General features: G+C 40.6%; 1 protein-coding gene across 1 annotated transcript; it reads left to right on the top strand.

Annotated features, from left to right (window-relative positions):
- The first annotated feature begins 921 nt into the window (after nucleotides 1–921).
- LOC308363850 (alkaline ceramidase 2-like) lies at nucleotides 922–16,423 on the top strand. Its single transcript, XM_080836734.1, has 6 exons — nucleotides 922–1,295; nucleotides 1,742–1,856; nucleotides 4,051–4,192; nucleotides 5,187–5,324; nucleotides 10,518–10,655; nucleotides 14,455–16,423. The coding sequence occupies exons 1-6, from the start codon at nucleotides 1,188–1,190 to the stop codon at nucleotides 14,639–14,641; spliced, it is 828 nt and encodes a 275-aa protein (XP_080692860.1). The 5' UTR covers nucleotides 922–1,187; the 3' UTR covers nucleotides 14,642–16,423.
- The last annotated feature ends 345 nt before the right edge of the window (nucleotides 16,424–16,768 follow it).

Below are 16,768 nucleotides of genomic sequence, written 5' to 3'. Positions count from 1 at the left end.
GTGTTCTTCCAAGCAGATCATGTCCTCAGTGGTGGTGGTCATAAGCACTCTAATTAGATTACCAGTTGTTTCTGTTTCAAAATTTGTAAAGAAACTGCAGTGTTAAGCAGTTTGAGATACAACAGGCGTATCTAAGACACGTGTGACTGGCTGACACATCGACTATAGAAGGCCTAAATCCTCCTGAATTGTGATATTTTTTCCACTCTCCTTACCTCAAAAATATAATTTTGGACATGCTGCATAGTCCAGGCATCACACCTAAAAAGCCCTCAGCTCCATGAACTCGTATCTTATTAAAAAGTGACTGAAATTGGTATTGGGTGAGGGATGGGTATTGGAAACTTTCATAATTCATAAGTGGTAGGCTTTCACAGAGACTTAAGTACTTTGGGTAACCGAGACTTCATGACAATAAACCACAATGCAATGCATGTGAGTGTCAGCAGGGGGCAGAATAACATTTCTTCAGTATAGGTTAGTGTAAAACACTTGCATAACACGACAGAATCAATACCTGTCAATCGAAGTCAGTAGCCTAAGCCCAGCCACAGATCTACTTTATCACTTTGTAGTTGATACCCAATTGTCCATTAATTAGAAGCGCATGGCGTCTTTCATGTTGCTGTTGTTATCGTCAACATGAGTGGGACAAATAATCTTGAGACAAAAATGCCATTTGTGAATTGAGGAATGATCTGACACATGGTCAAGACCTAATACAAATCAGCTACCCTACCTATAAAGTCTGACTGTGCTTTGGTCATCATCAGCTACCCTACCTATAAAGTCGGACTGTGCTTTGGTTTATCAGCGACCAACGATTTCATCGGTTCAAGGTCAACATATTATTTTGAAAGAGCACGCATGCGTTGATCACACGCACACATACAGCTGAATGTTAACTGTTGCCGTGCGCTGTGTGTAGGAGATAAACTCACCAAGAGCGAATCCGTTAGAATAGTCTAGCACGGCTGGTTGGTCTCCTGGATCGGAATTATGACCATGATTGATTTCAAAGACCCCCTGATCAAACGTCAGAGGGAAATAACATGGACGCCTATCTTCTATTGGAAATGACAAGTTTAAGAGTCTGACAAGCTTCGATACAGTGGAACAGAAGCGACGTTGGAATCACCGTGGGTTGCAGGAGTCTATTCTGGTAGTTCGTGTGAATAAGCAAAGGGATGAGCGATTTGCGATTTTGGGACCAGTTAGAACCTGGCAGCTCCGAGGTGGACTGGTGTGAAGGCAATTACTTGATATATCCAAACATTGCGGAGTTTTACAACACGGTCTGTTCTCTTTAAGCTTTTCCTTCCAATTTCACAGAAAATATGTTGTGTTTGGTTATGTAGATTAGAATATGCCTGCCTGTAGCCATGCGTTCAGTCTCATACACTGGGTTTATCTGTGAGCTCTCCAATAATCCATTTTTGAGTAGACGAAAGCAACGAGAACTCGAATGCCACCAAATACCATGCTTGTCACATCCAATGAACACTACAGCGACTATGCCATGATATGCTAGAACAATGTGTTGAAAATGGTTTCAGCCTAATTGACAAAGATTATGATTTATTATTGCGAGCGTAGGCTGACATATTTCACGTTCTGTTAAAAATGGCTTTCACATTTTTTGGCTATTTTGTTTTGTTTCTTGAGGTATGCATTTATTTGTTGTATTTTGTTGCAGTCATTTTGCTCATATTTACTTTTTACAATTGTTTTATCATTTCAGATCAGCAACATCTTATTTTTTATTTTGCCACCTATTTTGATGTGGTTATTCCGTCAATATGCCACACATTACAACAGTGGAATTTATCTAATATGGATTCTTCTGGTGGTTGTAGGTAAGTATTATGACACAACCTGGAAATGTGGGCCACTTGTTTCTTACCAAGGAGCATGTTTATTTTCACCAAATTCCTCCTTGAAACACGAAATCATATTAACAGAATTCATATTTTTCTGTTGTCTTTCAGTACCAGAACAGAGATTTAAAGTCTTTAAATTGTGTAGGTGAATACAAAAACAATAAGACAGCCCACAGGAAATGTAGGTCTTCTGAATGCTATAGTTACATTTATATATAAGTAATGTAGCTAAGTCTAAAGATAAACCTTTGAAATAATAATATCAAATACAGAGTGTGAAAGGAATATTCTTCAGATCTGCGTTCCCACTGATTCCCATTCAACATTTTGGCGGAGCTCTGTGGCCGAACAACTCTCTTAAAACAACACAAAGTCATCCTCAACACAAGAATCATTGTACTTGATTTTCATGAAAGGGTTGGTGTTGTTATATCTCCTGTGTCATTTCACACTGCTGTGGTCTTCTTAGATGAAGAACCTCAGCACCATGTGGGCATTATCTATGTCAGGAACTAGGCTAAAGTTTAATCTGCATGTCAACCACACATGGGCTGGAAGTTGAAAGACATCCAGCTCATAAATATCTTTAAAAGGTCATCATATTTCAAGCTAACAGTCAGCTGTCGAAATAAGGCCATGATTCCCAGGCCACTCACTCCACCTCCCCAAAGTAAATGTGCTGCCCTAAACACTGTTCATCCATAACATTTAAGAGATTGGTAAAGAGTGGTAAAAAAGCATATCAACTTGTTCATATCTATCTAGTAATTTTTCTCTCATTGTTTTTTTTCTTCTTTTTGTCAAGAGCCAGTTGTTGGCTTAAGAGGCTGTTTTAGAGACCTGACTCATTGTCTTACTTGTCAGTTGGAGCACAGCCCCATCTCTAACAGTAGTGCTGGATTCACTGGACTATAGTTGCTATGGGTGTTGGGTTGAGTGTTTGTTTAGCGAAAACTGTTGAGCAATTGTTGATTGAGCAGTTTGTTAATTAGAGTGTCTAACAACCACGTGATGTCACTATTCAGTTCTCATAACAGTTTGGTAAACACAGCTTAGACATTGTTATCGCAGATAAAACAGCCGTCATTGGAGACGGCCGTCTCTCCCTGCAATAGAACACACTAACATTGTTTAGATAATGCAGTTCCTCTACAGATAGCCAAACACACAGCACAAATACCTCGCTCAGCCCATCGACCTGTTCCTTGACCCTCGAGGAAGTGTTATCTTCACTGATATTGGGATCGAATCTCTAACAGCAGCTTGTTTTGGAGACTGTGTAAATAAGAAATACATTTTTAAGGAAAAGGAAGGAGGTCATACCATGTTCTCCCACAATACAGGTGTTGTCTCTGTGGCTGTGTTACTGTTAAGCCGCCATGCCATCAGGTCTTTTATCTTGTTTCAGTTAGTGCTCATCTGTAAATCTGTGTTGATATCTTGATGACTGACTCACTTGCACTTCAAGAATCTCAACATTTGTGTATCCGAGTTCAGTCCACCCCTAAATTTGAGTTGCATTGTCATGGTTTCAGAGTCACTCTAAAAGTGGTCATTCAGGGTCATTCAGATAATCCTCAAAGGCCCTCTAGAATGGACTGAAGCCTGTATGAGTTATAGTTAGGCCAAAGTGCTGCTGTTGCTTCTGCCGGGACTCATTGCTCAATGGAGGGTAGTGACAGGCCTGTGTTTATTCTATATTTCCACATTTAATAAAGTCTGGTGGAAGGCTTAGTTTTAGTTGAGTTAAAAACCTCTCTAAATGCATTGTGCGGACTTTAAACCCTGAGATCTATAGCTTTAGTGGCTAAGAGGCTTGATAAAGGCTTAGTCCAGGATTAATGTGTTAGAAAGAAATCTCTGAAAGAACAACTTCTGAAATTGCATGAAAGTCACAACTTGAAACATCTAACTTAGTTTTGTGTCTGCCGTCTGAGATTGGATCTGTACTGTATGTCTATATATAGATCTAAACTCTATCGAGGCAGATGTGGCAGAAACCAGACTTCTCTGGGAGTGTGAATGACCTGAAGCCCTGTTGGGATACAGACAGGGTGTGCTGCACCCATAGTTTTTCTCACTATACTTTCTATTGCTTCCGCTGTTTGCTGTGCTAATAACATTTTGATGCCCCCCCCCCCCCCCCCCCCCCCCCCCCCGTCTGCTGCAGGCATTGGGTCTACATACTTCCATGCCACTCTAAGCTTCCTGGGGCAGATGCTGGATGAGCTGGCCATTCTCTGGGTGCTTATGTGTGCCATTGGGATGTGGTTTCCCAAGAGATACCTGCCACGAGTCTTCAAGAAGGACAGGTTAGATGGTTAATTCAAAATTATTCAGAATTTTATATAACTGTCCATACACGTTAGCTGTAACTGTAGCTAGTAATTGGTCGGCAAAGAATCCTAGAATCAGCACTATCCTACTAGAGTGAAATTGCCATCTCACTTCCTTTCAGTATTCCTCTTAACAGGCTGAACTTATACACTTTCAGGGCTGCTCTAAGTTCACCCCAGGGCTTTCTGGTGCCCTCTGTGTCATGTGATCTTTGGTTCCTCTCTGTCCAAGAATAGTATTGTCCAGACAGAGGCATCGCTGACACTATTAACATGGGCTTGTCGTGTCATCAGTTCATGGTCTATTGTTAGGGAGCAGTGATGGTTGCCTGTCACAACTGCCTGTTAGGTCACCAAAATACACCAGTGGAGGTGAGATAAGGAGAGTGCTGATTACTTTACTGCCTATTAATTATTCCAGAGGAGATAAACAGACCTTCTGGTTATGGTTACTGGTCTTATCAGGAGTATCTCTCTGCAAGAGTTCTGCTATATCTATTAGATAGCAGAACATTTTTTTTCGTTAAGAACGGGTCCGTTTCTTTAAATGGATCTCTTTCTCAATATGAATGTTTCAGAAGTACAACAAAAACATTTAATGGAGAATATATTTTAAAATGAAGCAACAAATCTCTCCAAAGAATCAAGAGAAGTTTATAGATAAAAGAATCATAAGAAACTAACGATTGTTTAAACATTTTCAGTATTTTCCAAACTTCATAAATACAGGTCTACATCATGGTTGGCAAAGTGAAGCCCTCGGTGAGGTTCTCATCATCAATAACAATACATTTTTATTGTGGGTTTTAACTAGTCTGACTGAGTAGTTCCCTGCTAAGCCACTGACTTCACACCAGTGTAGCTGTTATTTACCCTCTGTACATAATTCCTATAGTTCTTGTAAAACCTGTTGAGTGCCTGATCCATGTGACTAGAGACTAATGACCTTTCCTGTGCCTCTCCCCTGAAGGTCGCGATTTAAAGTGATGATCGGCGTTCTGTCTGGAGTCACCACTGGCCTGGCCTTCATCAAGCCCGTCATCAACTCCGTGTCCCTGATGATGCTGGGTATACCCTGCACCGCACTTCTCATCACGGAGCTCAGACGGTGAGAGGCGTCTCTCTCTATCTCTCACCCACAGCTTTTTCAGACATGCAGTTCAATCAATCAATTTGTTAAATTGATCAAGAGGGACCATGTACATTCATGAACAATGTAAATTCACCCAATTATAGCCAAAAGGCTAGTTTCCATTGGCAGTCCCTCTGCCAGAGTGAAAGGTTCTACTGCTTCTTAGCAGCTGCTATTTAAAGTAGTTGAAGCAGAGTGGCCAATTTATTTGAGCTGTTAAGATTTGCATCGCTCACCATGATGAGGTGGTTCAAACGGAAGAGAGCCGTGTGCAACTCAACACTCCCTGGACAGCATGAGTCAATACACTCCATTCCATTGGTTTGGAAACATCAAAATTGTCCCAACCTTGGGGATATATGGTTAGGATTGCTTATGGTGAAGGACAAAAATGCAAAAGGGTCTTCGAATGCAATGAGCATGTTTTGCATGTTTATTTGCCTAGTGGTCAGTAAAATCTAGAGCAGGAAAACATGAGGGTACCACAGAGCAAGGTCACTGTATTGAAGAGGATGGAAACTTGCGAGCCTTTTTCTTTTGAGAAAGCATTGGATGATAAATCTGACTTTAGCCACAGTGAACAGAGCACTGCTGGCTATTTCCAGATGCTCCATCCGGAATAAATGAGGCAAACTCGGTGTGTGTTTGTTTGCTTGTTTGTGTGTGAGTGTGTATGTGTGTACAATACACATGCTTGAGCAATAATCCCTGATTTTGTTTCATTGTGGTGGCACGTGGCTCCCACTTGCTTTTCCCTCCTGATCCTGCGCATTGTCTTCAGGTTATCACAGCTCCTCCTGCTTCATAGTAGAATAGGTGACATGACAGTAACATAATCGTTGGGTAGCTCTCAAATGTTTGCCAAAAAATGTAGAACTCCTCACATTGGAAGTATCTGAAATGTACTTATCATTAATAAACAAAATTCCAAAATAAGATGTGCGATTGTGAGGCAAAATGAACTTCTATCCACAAACTGCTGTTTGTAAGCCTATTGCCTGAAAATGAGTAACATATACGTCTCTTTAAATGACAAAATCCTCAGAGAGCACTCTCAGGGCCTGATTTACTAATATGCGAGCACTGCTTAATCTGCTTTATCTGCTTTCGCATATTAACGCACTGTGTTTTTGCGCATTTTCCGTGGTATTTATCAAGCCAGATCTGCGCTGGGCAAACTGTGCTTACTCCGCCCTTTAAAGAGCCTGATTTACTAAGATTGATTTGCGAACGCATCTTAATCTGCATCTTTGCCAGGCGCACATTAACGCACGGTGTTTCCCCGCATTTTCAGTGATATTTATCAAGCCAGATACGCGCTGGGCAATCATTATTTAGCGCACCGTTAAAAGACTGGAGAACTTGCCAGCAAGTTACTGCCACCATGGAGATTCGAGGAAGAAAAAACTAAGGTTCAGCGAATAGATATAGCGAGATAGATATATTGGTCCACGTTCACTCAATCACTGAACCTGATTCAATGGGTTATATTGTTGTTTTGCCCGCCATCACCTACAGCGAGATGTTTAACACGATTATAAATAATATGCTATTGGTGGCATTAATGCATAAACTGTCTATTATAACAATTTAGATGTGTACATGGCGAGATTAATACGTTCTACAAGGGACATGGGTTCACTACAATATATCCCCACTGAAATAAATTAATTTACCAAGTAGCCAAAATCACCGTTGCTCAATCATGGATAGATGGCACTATTCCGGAAGATAAAACTGTCATGGACAGACCACTACCACGTAAGTAATGGTCATGTTGGCATCACATATGACCTGGACATTCATTGAATATGTGTGCTTTCTGTTTTGGTAAACGTGTTCGTGGATTGAAGGTGGGACTGTTTGCATGTGGGTGCGATCAGTTTCTCCAATTACGTTCGGAAAGTTTAATTTCATATATATGAATATATGAATTATACGAGTTGAAAAAAATATTTCTGTTCGCTGTCTTTGTCTCTGTCGTCGCCTTGCTGCTGCCATATCAACGTTTTCAGACTCAGTGGAAATGCGCTTCCTGGTTAAGATGTGCTTTTATGAGGCGGAGAATTACCCTGCAAATCAGAGATGTGCGCTCGCCAGGCAGTTTAGTAAATACGACGCAATACATCATTAGGCGCACTCCTCCCATTAAATAGCGCTTCACGCCTACGTTACCACCCACGTTTCGGAACCATCCCACCTGTTTGCAGGTACACACCTTCAAAGCGTTAATATGCGACTCTACTCAAATGCGCCCCCTTAGTAAATACCGTTTTATGTTTACGACCACTATTTTACGCCAGAAATGGGCGCAATCCTGTTAGTAAATCAGGCCCTCAGTGCGTGCACATGATGGCAGTACTCCGATCCGATCTGATTCTCTCCCTATGGGGTCTCCATGGGGTTAACTGCTTTATCTCAAAGCACATGGTAGTGACAAATCCAGATCTTGGCCGCGTCATATCAAATGCGGAATGTTTACATCTGCTACCGTTGATAATACAGTAAATACGTTGTGAAATGAAACAAAAACACACCACAGTTAAAGTTGTATTAGTATTGATTGGTTCACATCGATATGAATGGATTACATGACTAACAACTGGCGGAAAAGTAATATGAAAATATTTGTTCACTGAATTAGCGCGTTCTGTCCAAAACAGTTGCGTTCCAGTTTCAAAGTTTCAGTTTCGGTTTCAGTATTTCAACGTGAATGAGAGGGAGCACAAGAACTGAGCGTCTAGCAGCGATTATCATATCATAGACACATATGATGCATGTATATGTCTGTGGGCAGGATCTCAAGCACGTGCAAAAGTTGTTGTTGTCCAATTGGAATCTAGATTCGAGAGACACATGCGTGTCTAGTTCGTTTCCCAGAAATCGAATCGTGTATCCAGGGGTTCACATCGGAGTCCAGTCGGACTCAAGTTGGACACAAGAAATCTAGATTTGGGGAGACACATGTGTCCAATTTTCGATTTAAATCGGACTGAAATCGGAAATTGGACACATGTGTCCACACTGTCTGTTTTCAGAGTTGTTGCACTCATTTCAGTACCAAGTTTTAAAGACTGCAAATGCTGTATCAGAAGCTAGCAGATTTTTGTACCAAAGAGGTTGTCACAGGACTAAAGTATTCATTCACTGTCAAATGAGTTTTTTCACCCCATCAAGCCAGTGAGAAAACAACATGTTTTTCTTTTTAATGTTAGGGGGAGTGAGGCCTGAAGACACTCAACCTTGACTCCCTTGGCCAGCCATTGTTCCCCTGCCCCTAGTGCTCTGTGTGACCGTGGCTGATACTGCATACTTGTTTTTGCACTTCAGCTCTTCGGGTCAGAGGGCCTTCCATCCCCAGCTCAGTGTAGGCCCCAAACATGGCCACCATTTGGCATGCAGCCCTTTAACACAAGCGATAGCCATTGTCTTTAAGATGGGTTAAATCCTGTTCAGTGAAGGTCGCTGGTGCCTTGCCTTAAGAGGCCTCTGCTGATTATGCCGCTGCATATAGATGAATGTGTGATTTGACGTGATGAGAAATGGACTGAGAAGAAAGGAAAAGAAACGCTGCATGGACAGGGTTCACTGGATTCGCTAGTTTTGAAAAAGTATGAACTTTGTTGTTGGTTCCGTCTGTGGAGGAGGGAGGATTGCGCTTGTGGTATGTGGGTGAAAAGTGAGGAGTTTTTGAAACTTTCAGCATGGTGTCACAGCAGTTCACCACTTGAACACAGATTTATATCACTCTGTTTACGCTGAAAATGGGAGTTTAGACATATTTGTTTTACGTGTCACAAACTTTATTCCCAGTGACAGTGTTTTGCCTGGCATTATCCCACTTCCTCTTTTTTTATTAGATTTTTGACTTGGGCTATGTTTGTCATGGCTGATCCAGGCTATTCCCATCTCCTCTTCAAACGGATGCATTCATAAGTGTCTTCAACACCACATGACATGCCGACTTCAAGAATTCCAGAGATGGTCTTTATTTAAAGTGACAACTGGTATATGCATGGTACACGTGTCTCTTGAAAGCCACACGCAATGTTTTAAACTCCTTTTATTGTAGTGCTGTTTCCCCATAAGTGCTAATGTAAATGCAGGAATGCTCATAAGTATAAAGCAGCTGGGACTTAAAGTTCTTTACTAAGCCTATATTTGCAAATTATTTATGAGACCAAGAACACTTTTTTGACATGTTAGTATGTAAACCACTGTCAGATTAAATTACTGGTTCTTTAAATAATTTTCCACTAAGATGTCTGGTGAGAATCTTTTTTTTTTTTTTTTTTTTTAATGACCATTGTGACGAGCCATCTGTTGAGGAGCTGTTATGTATGTCACACTCTTCCAGTGTGAAGTCTGCTCCTCCATTTTACGGTTTCTCACACGTTCACCCCTCATTTTTGCACCTTGACATCTAAGCCACACTGTCCCTTTGGATTGCATTGTAAACTAATAAGGGAAGCAATGCAAGAACAAGAAATTATTCCAACTACACCTCTTTCCCAGGGAGCCCATCCCATGATGTACGGTATGTTTAAATAATAACTGGTAGCATAATGTAAACGCTGTGTTTACAGCCTCAAGTCAAGTTGTTTTTCTCACTCCATCATCTGTGTCTGTAGGTAAAGCATCTGAAGGCTAGTACCATCTTTTCACTTCAAGAGGAAGAACTGGCTGCTTACTTTTGTGATCTGTGTACATTTCCACTGTGTTGGTGTGCCTCCCTATCTTACTGTTTATCAGTATCCTCTAATCATCCTCCTTTACCCCACTCCATGCCACTGCCTGGTCTTATCGTCTTCCTCCAGTCCTGATCCCCACCCTCTCTGTCTGTGTGTGTGTGTGTGTGTGTGTGTGTGTGTGTGTGTGTGCGTGTGTGTGTGAGACATATACAAACAAAGCAATAAAGAAACCCATAGCCCAAGTGTTGGACAACTGTCTCTCACACCATCCCTGAGGGGCCGTTTACGTTTTTAGTCCAATGAGAGTTTTGGAATTGGACCTATAAAAGGGGTTAATTACTTCCACAACTAACAAGCCGTCAGACTTTTTTGGAGTTTCTTAAGCTTTGATGTCAAAACCTTTGGTTGTGTTTGTGTGAGGGACAAACTTGTGATACGAGAAAGATTAACATGTGTGTTTGTTTGTTTGTAACCGCAGGTGTGAAAACCCTCGTGTTTTTAAACTGGGCCTGATCTCAGGATTCTGGTGGACTCTGGCCCTGCTTTGCTGGTTAAGTGATCGCATTTTCTGTAAAATGTGGACCTCGGTCAATTTCCCCTACCTGCACTGTATATGGTGAGTGGAAGCCCCCTAAACATCTCTGAAGAAACGAGCATTGCCATGTATCCTAGTTCATGTACAAACAGAGGGTTTGTAACGACTTTTCAATTCACTTTTAAAGTATACCAGTTCAGTATAGGGCTCTCTGTATCTCATCCAATGAAGAGAGCTTATGTGATACTTTGCTTGAATTTCCTAACTGACTGATACTGAAACAAAGACTACAGTTATGCATATGTCTTAATATATTGCTTCCAGTCGTATGACAGTGTTAAATTGTTCCTGATGAATTCTGGCTCTCTTAATGTGTGATGCAATGAGGGCTTTTAAGCACTTCACATATGCTGCATGGCATCCCACATTACAGAGAGTGGTCATGACAACTGCCAAAAAGAGATAACATGATCATTGTCATGCCAGAAATTACACAGGCTATGACATTGTCCTGGTCAAAAGCATGTCAAACTTATGATGGAAGATTTAAGGGAGGTGTAAACTTTTGTTTATCTAGAACAGTGGTTTCAAAACCTTTCATGGCAGTACCCCCTCGACCATGAAAAAAAAATTGTGCCCTCCACCCCCCACCCCAAGGTGCAAAGATTGAGACGCTCATACAGCCTATTAACAGATGCCCATCAGCTGTTGCATAGCTTGATTGATACGCTCATTCAGCGTATTAACAGATGCCCATCAGCTGTTGCATAGCTTTAATGTTGTTTCTTGTTTGAACAGTTAAACATTTTCAATTGCATTTCATCAACCAGATAAACTTCAATATTTTGTCAGTTAAACTTTTTTAATATATTATTTTATCAAATCTGTCCGGATTAAAAATGCGGTTTTATGATATGTAGTATGTGCTATGTAGCATTCCAATCTTTGGATTGGTTCATGTTAGGTGCATATCTAACTGTTTAGGTTTAACGGAAGACCCTGACCACGGTTGGGAGGATTACTTTAACATGTATTCCGATACAATTACTGATTACCTGTTAAAAATTGTATTCAGCAACCTAATCCAAGCATCACAATATTAAAGTAATGTAACTTCATTACTTTCCGTTACTTTTGAATTTACTCAATGCCAAAAACATTGGTCCAACCTTGAAGACAAAGACATGTCCTGCTAGAGTCATAAACTGTGCAACTCAGAGGTCACATGTATTTCATGAAGTGGTTGTGCTATCCACCACCAACCCCTCCCAAAAGGGCACACACCAGCTTTTTCAGATGACATACTTTCTACGTTTGTGCAGTAGTAGTGCTATATAAATAACATCTTGTGTGGGCGTCCTACTTACTACTGAGAAAATGAACTTAGTATGCTACAAATATCAAGATGTACTATATTGTCATAGCTATGTGTTAGACAACAAACTGAAATCAATACTAAATATGTAAAGCTCTTTTTATGTGCCACTGTATTGATTGGAATGTCAGGTTATTGGGCCCAAATGCAGCATTTCACTGAGTAATTGTACTATTGAATCACACATCATTTGCGAAATCACAGAAAAAAGTATGAACCATTTAGAAAAAGAAAAAAAAACGCCCCCCCCCCCCCCCTTTGCCTAGCCATAGTTGTACAATCTCTCACTCTCAACAGTTTTTAAAAAACAAATATCTTGCATAATTTCACACTGTTTGCCCAATCCCCTTTGCAATATAGCGTGGGCCTGCTGGACGGAAATGTGAACTAGTTCAGTTTGTTGGCCGGAAGGAAAATGGGCATGAGGGCCGTGTGGTTGTGGTTGTGGTTTGATGTGTACATACAGCCGCGGAAAAAATTAAGAGACCACTTCAAAATTATCAGTTTCTCTGGTTTTACTATTTATTGGTATGTGTTAAAGTAAAATGTACATTTTAGTTTTATTCTATAACCTACTGGCAACATTCCTACCAAATTTCAAATAAAAATATTGTCATTTAGATAATTTATTTGCAGAAAAATGACAATTGGTCAAAATAGCAAAAAAGATGCAGTGTCTTCAGATCTCGAATAATGCAAAGAAAACAAGCTCATATTCATTTTTAAACTACACAATACTAATGCTTACACTTAGGAAGAGTTCAGAAATCAATATTTGGTGGAATAACCTTGATTTAAAATCACAACTTTCATGTGTCTTGGCATACTCTCCACCAGTCTTTCACATTGCCGTTGGGTGACTTTATGCTACTCCTGGCGCAAGAATTCAAGCAGCTCGGCTTCTTTTCATGGCTTGTGACCATCCATCTTCCTCTTGATCACATTTCAGAGGTTTTTTATGGGATTCAGGTCTTGAAATTGGGCTGGCCATGACAGGGTCCTGATCTGGTGGTACTCCATCCACACCTTTACTGGCCTGGCTGTGTGGCATGGAGCATTGCCCTGCTGGAAAAAACACTTCTCAGAGTTGGGGAACATTGTCAGAGCAAAAGGAAGCAAGTTTTTCTTCCGGGACAACGTTGTACTTTGCCTGGCTGAGGTTTGTAAAAAACCATAAGGATTGAAAAAGCGGACTGGAGGTTCTTCTAAGTTCGTCTTCTCTGATGAGTCCGATTTCACAGTAGGTGCAAGACTCTCTGGCTTGTAGGCCTCTCCAGGTCTCCGTCTAACCATCAGACGACCATGTGTTGGGCAAAGCTGAAAATTGGACTCATCAGAGAAGACGAACTAGAAGACCCTCCAGTCCGCTTTTTTCAATCCTTATGGTCTTTTACAAACCTCAGCCAGGCAAAGTACAACGTTGTCCCGGAAGAAAAACTTGCTTCCTTTAGCTCTGACAATGTTCCCCAACTCTGAGAAATGTTTTTTCCAGCAGGGCAATGCTCCATGCCACACAGCCAGGCCAGTAAAGGTGTGGATGGAGTACCACCAGATCAGGACCCTGTCATGGCCAGCCCAATTTCAAGACCTGAATCCCATAAAAAACCTCTGAAATGTGATCAAGAGGAAGATGGATGGTCACAAGCCATCAAAAGAAGCCGAGCTGCTTGAATTCTTGCGCCAGGAGTAGCATAAAGTCACCCAACGGCAATGTGAAAGACTGGTGGAGAGTATGCCAAGACACATGAAAGTTGTGATTTTAAATCAAGGTTATTCCACCACATATTGATTTCTGAACTCTTTCTAAGTGTAAGCATTAGTATTGTGTAGTTTAAAAATGAATATGAGCTTGTTTTCTTTGCATTATTCGAGATCTGAAGACACTGCATCATTTTTGCTATTTTGACCAATTGTCATTTTTCTGCAAATAAATGATCTAAATGACAATATTTTTATTTGAAATTTGGTAGGAATGTTGCCAGTAGGTTATAGAATAAAACAAAAATGTACATTTTACTTTAACACATACCAATAAATAGTAAAACCAGAGAAACTGATAATTTTGAAGTGGTCTCTTAATTTTTTCCGCGGCTGTATATGTCACACCAGCGCTGAACTCTGATCCTGCCACGCCCCCTTCGACTTCAACTCACGCACCTCCGTGTCATTCACAATCACTGTGTACTAATCACGCACACCTGTCACCTCTCTAGACACTCCATGTATTCCGTTTATCCCCAATCCTGACCCTGGCCATAATATATATGTACAAAGTAGGCTATATATCATCAAATAGGTTGGTAACAGGCTACTATGGTGTAAGAGCACTGCCAAAACTTGAAATTGGTTGTGTAACACACTTTCTTGCACTAAATCTGTGGTGCTACCCGGTCCCTCGCCACACTTTGGGAACTAAATTATAGAACTTGAATGGAAAGCAGAAACATCAATAAAACTTTAAACAGTTGTCCAGGTTAATTGTTTGATCCTTGGTCTCTTCCCTAGGCACATCCTCATCTGCCTGGCCTCCTACCTGGGCTGTGTGTGTTTCGCCTACTTTGATGCCTTCTCCGAGGCTCCGGAGAGAGGCCCAGTCATCCTCTTTTGGCCCAGTGAGAAATGGGCCTTCATCGGAGTCCCTTACGTCAGCCTGCTCTATGCCCAAAACAAGTCCCCCATCAAGATGACTTAGCACACATCACATGTGGGCCCCTGATTTGAAGTGCTCTACCTTAGCTCAACCTCAGGGAGGTGCCCAGAGCTTTACAAAAACACTCATATCTCCTCAGGGTTGGAAGGGTTAAGGAACACACCTCCACAATCAATGACAAGCACATAGTTTAGGCCGGGTATGGTGTGTTTTCAGATTTTTTTTTTGTAGATACAAGAGAACTTTGGTCTGAATGTGAAGGGTTCGTTTTACAGTGGGTTGTTGTTTGCCACAGAAGCAACAGTGATCAATTCCAGGTGCATATCAGCAGAAGCCTCAGTAACAAAGGTGCCATATCAGCTCTACTCTGGGGCAGGTAGTGTGTAAGCACTCTGTCTGAGTTCCAATGCAATGTTGATTTCTGACAGAGAGGTTTTCAAATCTAAATGCCAAACTTTTTCTTTTAAATATGTCAGAGACTGTCTGTGGAGAATTTGTTTATTTACTCATTCACACCACATTTATAAATGTGCCAGATGGAACTTTGTATGTGTGGACAGCTCACAGTCCAAACATATGGCTATGATAATTAGCCAAATTTATATGAAAAGCCATTTCTTGTAATGTGCCAAAAGAATATCTGTTTTGTACTAAATTTGACCATGCTGAGCAACAGAGAATTGTGTTTGAATGTTTGAAAGTGGCTTCAAGTTATAATCCATAATTTTGCACTTTGCTTTGTACCACACCAACGCTGTTGTTGAATGGCCAGTGAAGTGTTTTGTTCTCTGGCCAGACCACTGACTTTTTTTCCCCTGGTGCCGACACCCTCCTCCACTCCTAGTTAGATCTGCTAACATCGACATCTTAATGCCATAGCCTGATGCGGCAGTGATGTAGTTCATTGTTTTGCACTAGATCAGTTATCCCAAATGTCATGTGTTGATCGTTTGTTTGAAGAGGTTGAAATATATTAATCATGTACTAATTATTTGTATTTGTTTAGAAATGAAGATAATATTTTCATATGATGGGTGGAGCTGATGTTTGTAATGTTAGTGTTAAGCAAACATAATCTTATTTACTCTTGTATTTGAACCTTTACAACTGATATGCGAAGATGCATGGGATTTGTTTAGGTAAATATGCTATTCTATATTTTTTTTATAATTACCAAGAGGACAACTCAGATCTGTTGGATGTCATGTCACTTAAATGTGAATTGAGTTATGTTTAACTATCCACAATCGTCCTCCCTGTGCTCATTTACACACCATAGGCAATACTCTGTCTCTTGATCTCCCCCTGCTGGTAATGACTAGAAGTTCTTGCACAGAGCGAGGTCACAAGACTATTCTCGAGCTACATTTACTCTTTGGTCTCTGAGTACCACTATGGCATCTGTTGCTACATGCAGGTAAAATCAGTAGTGTTACGGGACACTGAATGACACGATTCAGATCGTGATCATTGTAGTAGGCCTATGGCTATGCATACAGGCCAATATCCCACTTGCGTTATTTTAGATACTAGAACAATTGACAATACAACACACAATGCAAATACGTATTTTGTGCCAAAGAGAAGGTGGACAAAGTGTGCAGCAACTGAACAAGAAAGAGTTCAAACCTTCATTGTGATTCTGGTGTCTCATACAAGTTTTCAAGGGAGCTTGAATAAGACTGACACTCTGGTCTTTGCACTGGTAGCAAAAGTAAAAATATTTGTGGAATTAAGGAAATGCTGTAAAATGTTAGCCTATACATATTTATTTTGATATGCTATCCAATTATACAAAAACAAGTAATAAAAAAAGTGTTTAAATGTGTTGCGTTACTTGGTTTATTCCCTTAAGGACAAGTATTTATCATGTACACACATTTTGGGCAAGAACAGTGAATTGTTCGGACCAAATATTAAACTTTCTTTACAATTATCTCAAAATGCGAATAATCGCCCAGGACCATGAAAGTGACGAATTAACTTGTATATTTCCAAATGTTGGGTGTGTAGAATTTTTACTGACAAAAGTTCAACTGATGTTTTAGCCTCCATTCATTCATACAATCTGATATGACATTTCTACAGTTTCTGTACTATAACACGTTTGGTAACCGTTTTCCATGGCAATGAGGAAATAATAGACTTTTTAAAATAAGTCTACAGTAG

The sequence above is a fragment of the Sprattus sprattus genome, assembly GCF_963457725.1.
Source record: "Sprattus sprattus genome assembly, chromosome: 4".
Taxonomy (NCBI): Eukaryota; Metazoa; Chordata; class Actinopteri; order Clupeiformes; family Clupeidae; genus Sprattus; species Sprattus sprattus.
Note: the sequence above shows the minus strand (reverse complement) of the source record. Positions and strands in the feature narration are given on the sequence as shown.

Bases quoted from the DNA above. Each gene is read 5' to 3' on its own strand.
- LOC308363850 (XM_080836734.1), top strand. From the start codon at position 1,188: ATGAGCGATTTGCGATTTTGGGACCAGTTAGAACCTGGCAGCTCCGAG. The intron at 1,296-1,741 runs GTCTGTTCTCTT...TTATCATTTCAG, and splicing joins TTGCGGAGTTTTACAACACG to ATCAGCAACATCTTATTTTT. The intron at 1,857-4,050 runs GTAAGTATTATG...CGTCTGCTGCAG, and splicing joins GATTCTTCTGGTGGTTGTAG to GCATTGGGTCTACATACTTC.